The sequence below is a fragment of the Panthera uncia genome (genome assembly GCF_023721935.1).
Source record: "Panthera uncia isolate 11264 chromosome A1 unlocalized genomic scaffold, Puncia_PCG_1.0 HiC_scaffold_17, whole genome shotgun sequence".
Classification (NCBI taxonomy): Eukaryota; Metazoa; Chordata; class Mammalia; order Carnivora; family Felidae; genus Panthera; species Panthera uncia.
Genome location: NW_026057577.1, coordinates 92,116,633 through 92,124,929, shown reverse-complemented (window position 1 = coordinate 92,124,929; position 8,297 = coordinate 92,116,633). Strand labels below are relative to the sequence as shown.

At 46.6% G+C, this 8,297-nt stretch overlaps 1 protein-coding gene across 1 annotated transcript; it reads left to right on the top strand.

The window, feature by feature from the left end:
* Positions 1-1,530: 1,530 nt before the first annotated feature.
* SMIM23 (small integral membrane protein 23) lies at positions 1,531-8,038 on the top strand. Its single transcript, XM_049647781.1, has 4 exons — positions 1,531-1,718; positions 7,105-7,156; positions 7,357-7,424; positions 7,695-8,038. The coding sequence occupies exons 1-4, from the start codon at positions 1,629-1,631 to the stop codon at positions 7,905-7,907; spliced, it is 423 nt and encodes a 140-aa protein (XP_049503738.1). The 5' UTR covers positions 1,531-1,628; the 3' UTR covers positions 7,908-8,038.
* The last annotated feature ends 259 nt before the right edge of the window (positions 8,039-8,297 follow it).

Sequence of the window (8,297 nt, the reverse complement as noted above, 5' to 3'; positions counted from 1 at the left end):
GCCTCCCTCCCTCCCTCTCTCTCTCTCTCTCTCAAAATAAACAAATTAATTAAAGAATAATAACTCTCAAAACTCAAGTGTAAAAAGAACCAATCCACTTAGAAAATGGGCAGGAGACATGAACAGAGATTTTACTGAAAAGGAGATACAGATGGCAAATAAGCACATGGTAAAAGTTCAATATCATTAACTATTAGGAAAATGCAAATTAAAACCACAATGAGATCACTATCTACCTATCAAAATGTCCAAAATAAAAAATAATGGAAACACCAAGAGCTGGCGAGGTTGAGGAGAAACCGTATTGTTCATACATTGCTAATGGGAATGTGAAACGGTACAGCCATTCTAGAAAACAGTTTGACAGTTTCTTACAAAACTGTTAAGCAATTACCATAAAGCTCAGCAGTGTTCATCTTAGGCATCCCAGAGAAACGAAAACTTAGGTTCACACAAGAACTGTACAAAAATGCCCATATCAGGGGGCGCCTGGGTGGCGCAGTCGGTTAAGCGTCCGACTTCAGCCAGGTCACAATCTCGCGGTCCGTGAGTTCGAGCCCCGCGTCAGGCTCTGGGCTGATGGCTCGGAGCCTGGAGCCTGCTTCCGATTCTGTGTCTCCCTCTCTCTCTGCCCCTCCCCCGTTCATGCTCTGTCTCTCTCCCAAAAATAAATAAAAAACGTTGAAAAAAAAAAATTAAAAAAAAAAAATGCCCATATCAGCTTATTCGGAAGAGCCAGTAATTAGAACTAGCCCGGATGTCCTTCAGGGGGTGAACAGTTAAACAAACACATGCATGCCATGGGGCACTAAAGAGGAACTAACTAATGATGCTTCACCAATCTGGATGAATCTCCAGAGAACGATGCGAAGCCCAAGAAAGCCCACATCCAAAGATAGCATACTAGTTGATATTCCAGTTTTGAAAAGACAACATCTTAGAAGTGGAGAACAGATGAGTGGTTGCCAGGAGGTGGGGACAGTGGAAAGGACGGTGGGCGTCCACTATGCTTCTGGAGTCTCGAAATTCTGCTGCATCTTGACTGTAAGGATGGATACAGACACCCACACACGTGGCAAATACTTAGAATTAAATACACGTACAAAATGAGTGCAAGTAAGACTGGAGGGGTCTGAATAAGATTGGTAGATTGGGTCAATGGCAGTATCTTGGGGATACTGGGGATCTAGGGGATTCCAGGGGGAAATTGGGTATAAGGTACAGTGGACCCCCCGTATTATTTCTTACTACTGCATGTGTATTTACAACTATCTCAATAAAAGTTTCAGTGAAAACTTTTATTGATTTGTATTTTAAAACTCATATTTTATTAAAGATTTGAAAATATAGGAGAAAAAAATCTGAAAAATCACCATCCTGAAACACAATATTTTGATGCTTTTGTATTTCCTGATCTCTGTTTTTTACATTTCTATGAAAAAAAAATGTGAGAGGTAGGAATAAAAATCAGGGTGGTGACGAGGTGAGGGCCTTGCTGTCTCCCACCTTCTATGACATCAGAACTCAGTGTTTGATGCCTGGTGACCAGAGGCCAGGAAGGAGGAGGGTGCCCCTCTGCCCGGCAGGTGGGGGTACCTTGCTGCACCCAGGCAGCCTGACCTGAGGCCATGGTGATCGAACAGGTGGGCAGCAGGGGGCGAGTGGCAGCCGAGATTCTTGAAAGGAGAAGGGGCAGTCGCTGTGAGGACAAGAAACAGGTGAGGCCAGACCAGACGCATGCTGCCTTCCTCCCATCTGGGGTCCCTTTGACACTCCAGACAGACTGTAAGGCCCTCAAAGTCAGAAGAGGCTGAATTTCAGCCGGACTCTCCCTGGAGCCCGACCTGGTTGAACACAGCATGGGTGCTTGGGTTCTCCGTCCCTGAAGCCACTACTGACTGACTCTCTAACTTCATCCCCAGCACCGCCAGCATAACGTGCACTCCAGAAGGGCTGGGTTTTTCATTTAGTTTCCTACTATATCCCTAGTGCCTACAGTGGTGCTTGGTTCGTATTAGTAGCTGAATGAATGAATGAGTGAATGAACGACTTAAAATAAATAGGATACATCTGAATTATAGACCTCCCGGAGTATTTGTTCTTAGGACTGAAATTCAACCTCATGTAGAACTTTGTCAAAATGGGAAATGTTATCACTTACTATGCACAGCCTGGTGCTTCCACCCCCCTCTCTCTTTCATGACTTACAGCATTCCTGAGAGGCAGCTATTAACAGCTTCATTCACAGATGGGTAAACCGAAGCTCAGAAAGGCAAAAAGACCATATAGCCATGATCTACCAGGATTTGAAGCCAGGTCCATCTGATTTCAGAACTCTTAGCAAGTTTACCCTGCACTCCGTTGCCTCCCAGGTGGGGAAGTGAGGGAGGCATATAAAAGAAGGCTGGGGAGGTCAGCTGGGCCCGATCATGCACACCACGGAAAGGGATGGGATTTTATTCTGAGATTCATAAGAGGCCATTAAAGTTTTGTTGGTTTGTTGGTTTGTTTAAGCCATTGAAGGATCGTAAGCAGAGCAATGGACGACTGATCTCTATATGTTTCCAAAAGATTTGTTCACTTGTTCATTTGATATACATGCTCCAACGCCTCCTTTGTGCTGGACCTCACAGCAAGATGGGGCCTTATGGGATCCCATCATGCTGCAGCTTTTCCTAACAAGAGTCCCACAAATACCAAGCCCCGGGAAGGCTCTTTGAGAAAAATCTCCAAAAGAGTTCTGCCATTCAAGGAATGCCAATACTCTTTCTTGTCCCCTCTTGGAGATTGACACTGCTCATTCAAATAATGAAGGCTCTGAGAAGTTCTGCAACAAGGAATTCACTTTGTTGACCACAGCATTTCCCAGACCAATCAAACACCGAGCCCCAGCTTTTGTTTTTGAAAGACCTTTCAGTATACTTCAGAATCCATTTTACAGATGAAGCAGTTGAGGCTCAGAGAGAAGAAACGATTTGGCTCAGGCCCCAAGGCAACACGGGAGAAGAGCTAAAACTTAATCCTGCCCCTGTTCCCCCCTTAGTCTCCAAACAGCACAAAATAAAAACCCAACAGCAAGTGTACTGCGTGGGTACACTGCTTGGGAAGGCATTGTTCTGTAAAGTACATGGACAGAGGGGCTGTTAAAGAAATATCAGAGCATTGAGCATCAGCCATTACAAAGAATGAGATAATTCTGTGTGTCTGTAGAAAGATTCCCAGGGAACACTGTTAAGAAAAAGCCCCCTAGCGCCTGGGTGGCTCAGTCGGTTTAGCGTCCGACTTCGGCTCAGGTCACGATCTCGCGGTCCATGAGTTTGAGCCCCGTGTTGGGCTCTGGGCTGACAGCTCAGAGCCTGGAGCCTGCTTTGGATTCTGTGTCTCCCTCTCTCTCTCTGCCCCTCCCTGCTCATGCTCTGTCTCTCTCTGTCTCAAAAATAAATAAATAAATAAATAAATAAATAAATAAATAAATTATTTTTAAAAAATAAAAAATAAACTATAAAAGAAAAAGCCCCCTAAACTTAAGTGTAAAATGCAATGATCTTTACATTGAATGCACACACCCAGGTATTGTCCCCCACATCAAGCAATGGAACATTTCCATTTCCAGTACCCCAGAAGCCTCCTTCAGTCCCCTCCCATCTCACGCCCCCCCCCCCATAACCATGATCTCTGATCTCTACCATCGTAGAGTTTTGTGTGTTCTTGAATTTCACGTGAACGGAATCTGTCGGTGTGTACCTTTACGCCTGGCCTCTTTCCCTCGTCAGTGTCTGTAAGACTGTAAGACTCAGCCAGATTGATGCTTTGTAATTTATTTTTATTTTTAAAGTTAATCATAATAATAATATAGTTACTAGTATATATAAAGAAAACTATCTGGGGGAGAGGGAAATTATGCAAATCTTTTATCTTCCTTGTTGTGGTAGCAGGTCTAAATCTTGTTCGTGAACTCGGGTAAGTAAGAAATATATTATTTCAAGTCAAATTAAATCTGACTCAGCCCACATCTAATGAGTCGAGGAAAGTTCCATGTCAGTCAATACTGTGTTTGTCTTAATCCTTTGTCGACTTCTGCTTGTCCCTGACACCATCACTGTCGCAGCTCACATTGTCTGTTGAAAGCAGGTGTCTCTGAACTCCCTGGGCTAAGGCCTGCCCAGACACACCACAAAGCCACCAAGAGCGGGCGCCAGGCCCCTCCCAGACTCAGACTCAGCCTCTCTCTTCTCCCACTTCTCTAAAAGACCCCTGTCTCCTCTCCTAATCCTGGCACATCCACCAGAATCTCCTAAATGATCGTGGGCTGACCCAAGCATCAGCGAGCGATGTTGCCTCCAGGCAGCTCCTTCCCTCCAGCCTACACTAAAACGCTATGATTAGACTTCCACTTGCAGCCTTAACACAGTAGCTGGGGCGAAGCTAGCCCTCCCATCGTAAGAAACCACAAAACTGTCGATATCTACAAAGCAGCTATTTTCAGGGGAGGGGTAACAGGCAGCACAAGAGTGCCATCCCTGAGAAAAGGAAAACTCGTGATAGCCTCCCCTCTTTCCCAGAGGCTGCTGCACCGAGAAGCAGAGCCCAAGCACGCACAGCAGTCCCCACTGAGCTGCCCAGTGTGGGACAGCTAAAGCAGCTGGGCTCTAGAGAACACGGCCCTGGAGAGGGAGGAGAGCTGTGCACCAAGGGGAGCCCCATGACTCCCTGGCTGAGGGGGCGGGGATGTGCATGCCAAGGGCTAAATTAGCTGCTCTCCGCAGAGTGGCTGCTATGCAGTTGGGAGCAGAGCAGAGATACTGGAAACCCAGCGGTGCTGGAGGTTCACAATGGACCATATACCTAACTGGAAAGCTAAAGCAATAAAATGTCTAGAAGACAGAGGAGAGAATCTTCACAACCTCGAGTTCGACAAAATTTTTTAGACTGCGCACAAAAGGCACAACCATAAAGGGAATATATTTGATGATTTGAACTTCATCAATATTGAAACCGTTTATGGGGCGCCTGGGTGGCTCAGTGAGTTAAGCGTCCAACTTCGGCTCATGATCTCGCGGTTCCTGGGTTCAAGCCCCACGTCAGGCTCTGTGCTGACAGCTCAGAGCCTGGAGCCTGCTTCGGATTCTGTGTCTCCCTCTTTCTCTGTCCCTCCCCCACTAGCACACACTCTCTCTCTCTCTCTCTATCTCTCTCTCTCTCAAAAATAAATAAACTTAAAAAAAATTGAAACCGTTTAATTTTCTAAGACACTGGTAAGAAAACGAGAAGGCAAGCCACAGACTTTGACTTTGTAGTCATAATACAAACATCTGAAAAAAAACTGTATATCCAAAACACATAAAGAACTATAACTTAATACGAAGACAACTGCCCAACAACAACAAAAATGAGCAAAGAGTTTTTAATAGACACACCCACAAAGTAAGATGTGTGAATTATGATCAGTAAGCACATGAAAAGATGCTCAACATCTGTTATGGACTAAATGCTTATGTCCCCCCCCCCCCAAATTCCTATGTTGAAATCCTAACTCCCAAAATGATGGTATTAGGAGTTGGGATCTTTGGGTGATGATTAGGGCCCTTATTAAAAAAAGACCCCAGAGAGCTCTCTCTGCTGTCTGCCACATGAGGATACGATGAGAAAATGGCTGCTTACAACCCAGAAGAGCGCCCTCACCAGACCCCGACCCTACTGCCCCCCTCATCCTGAACTTACAGCCTCTAGAACTGTAAGAAATTTCTGTTGTTTATAAGCCACCGGCTCTGTGATACTTCGTTACAGCAGTGCAAACAGACTAAGACAACACCATTAATCATTGGGGAAATGCAGGTAAAAACTAGCTTGAGATATTACCACACAACCAGTGGAATGCCTAACATGAAGAAGATTACTGACAGAGATGTGGAGCATCTCTGCTCCACACGAATCCTCGTGTTGCTGGTAGAAATGGAAATTGGTACCAATCCATGGAAAACAGTTTGGTGGTTTCTTATCAAATTAAACATACACTCGCCATATGACCCAGCATTTGCATTTCTGGGTACTGCCCCAAGCAGAATGAGAACACATGTCCACACGAAGAGGCGTATCCAAGGTGTTCACAGCAGTTTTATTCATGATAGTCAGAAACTAGAAGGAGCCCAAGGTCCATCAATAGGTGAAGAGATAAACTGCACCATATTCACACAAGATGATATTACTCATCAATAGCAGGGAACACAAAAACATGGAGACCCCTCAGAAGCATTATGTTGCGCAAAAGTAGCTTACCACAGGGGCGCCTGGGTGGCTCAGTCGGTTAAGTGTCCCACCTCAGCTCAGGGCATGATCTTGCGGTCCTTGAGTTTGAGCCCTGCGTCTGGCTCTGTGCTGACGGCTCAGAGCCTGGAGCCTGCTTCCGATTCTGTGTCTCCCTCTCTCTCTGCCCCTCCCCCACTCACACTCTGTCTCTCTCTGTCTCTCAAAAATAAACATTAAAAAAAAAGTAGCTTACCACAAAACAGTACAGACTATGAGTTTCCATTCATTTGAAGTTTTGGAACAGGCAAAACTACTCCATAGTGACACAGCACATTAGTGGATACCTCTGGCATGGTGAGGGCAAGGAGGCAACAGACTATAGAAGGACATAAGGGAATGTGCTGGGATGATGGAAATGTTCTTTCTCTTGAGTGGGATGATAGTCCACAGGTGTAGACGTGTCAAAATTCACCAAACCATACATTTAAAATGTGTGCCTTTTACTGCCTGTGAAGTATACCACAATAAGGTTGATTCCTTTTAAAGATCATGTAGAGCAAAAATGTAAAAAAAAAAGCAAGGCAAGACTGAGAAGAGAGGCAGGCCTTCTCAGCAGGCAGAAGGGAGGAAAAACACCAATGGAATGGCAGGAGGCTGCCATGTTACCGGCTTTTGCAATGTTTGGGGGTTGTGTGATAAGCATGCATGACGTGGATAAAGTTAAGATAAGGATAAAGTAAAAAGTTGAGCTCTAAAAACGATCTTATAGCACCCCCATGCCTAGCCCTCTGTGAGGGAAGCAGGGATGCCTGCTGTCCCCCGAGAAAGTCACCTCCTTCCTCCTCCTCTTGCCCCCAGACGCTGTTGGCATTGCTGATCTTGGTCCTGTACGTGGGCACAGGAATGTCAGGTGAGCATTCCGAAATCTCAGAAAGGAGGAGCCGAGTCCACACGGGGTCGGGAGGGGTGTTGTGCAGACGGCTGCATGCCAACGAGGCCTCCACAGCCTGCCTTCTCCTACCTCGTTCACCCACTGGGAGGACCGAACATGTTCATTTCAACTACTGCTCACTTGCCCTTGTTAAGGGGTGATGTTCGTGCCTGTTTCAGGAAGAAGCTGGGAGGTGTCAGAAAGGATCAGAGAATGTAACTATCCCCAGAATCCTGTGGCTTCCCAGGTAACATATTCAGGAAAGGTACTGAGGGGATGTCAAGCTTGGCTGAGGAAATCCGGGAAGGCTTCCCAGAGGTGTCATTGGCGAGCTGGATCTTGAAGGATCGATAATTAGGAGCTGGCCAGGTGGAGAAGGTGGGGATAGTCACTCCAGACAGAAACCCTGCAAAGGCTCAGAAAGCTTTTTGAAACCAGTGGCAAGAGGCGGGGGGTGGGGGGGGGGGGCGTCCTACGTGAAAAAGCTCAAGATGCAATTTTGATATCTGCCTTTCAGGGATTTGAATACCAGACCGATGAACCCGCAGAAGAGCCAATAGAGGTCATCAGGACCTGGTTGAAGGAACACTTGCACGTTTTCTTGGAGAAGCTAGAAAAAGAGGTGCAGGAGTTGGAGCAGCTGGTACAGGACCTGGAGGGATGGTTGGATGCCCTTCTGGGAGAGGGGCACCCGGAGGATCCCTGCTCCAACTTCAAGAACGATTTGTGAGGGCCCGGGGCTGGACCCTGGGGAGGACGCCAAGTGACAGCCGGGGGAAGGCTTGCCAGCTGACAAGAGCTGAGCTGTGACACTGGAATTTCAAAGCAGGCAAGACAATAAAATACCTGAGACCCTGAGAACTTTGCTGGCACCACGGCTGGTTCACGAACGAATGCCATCAGAAGGACACCAGGGCCCTGCTGAGATAGCCTCCAGGGCACCAGGACTCCGGGGTACAAGAACCAAGCCAGCTTCCGGGGCAGAACCCTTGCCCACTTCCCCAAGATCCGGCACAAATTCCCTAACCTCTCTCAGACGAGAGTGCCTCATGAGGAAAAATCAGGGTCACAAATTTGCCTCACAGCATCATGAGGGTGTATATGTAGAGTGCCTGATAGA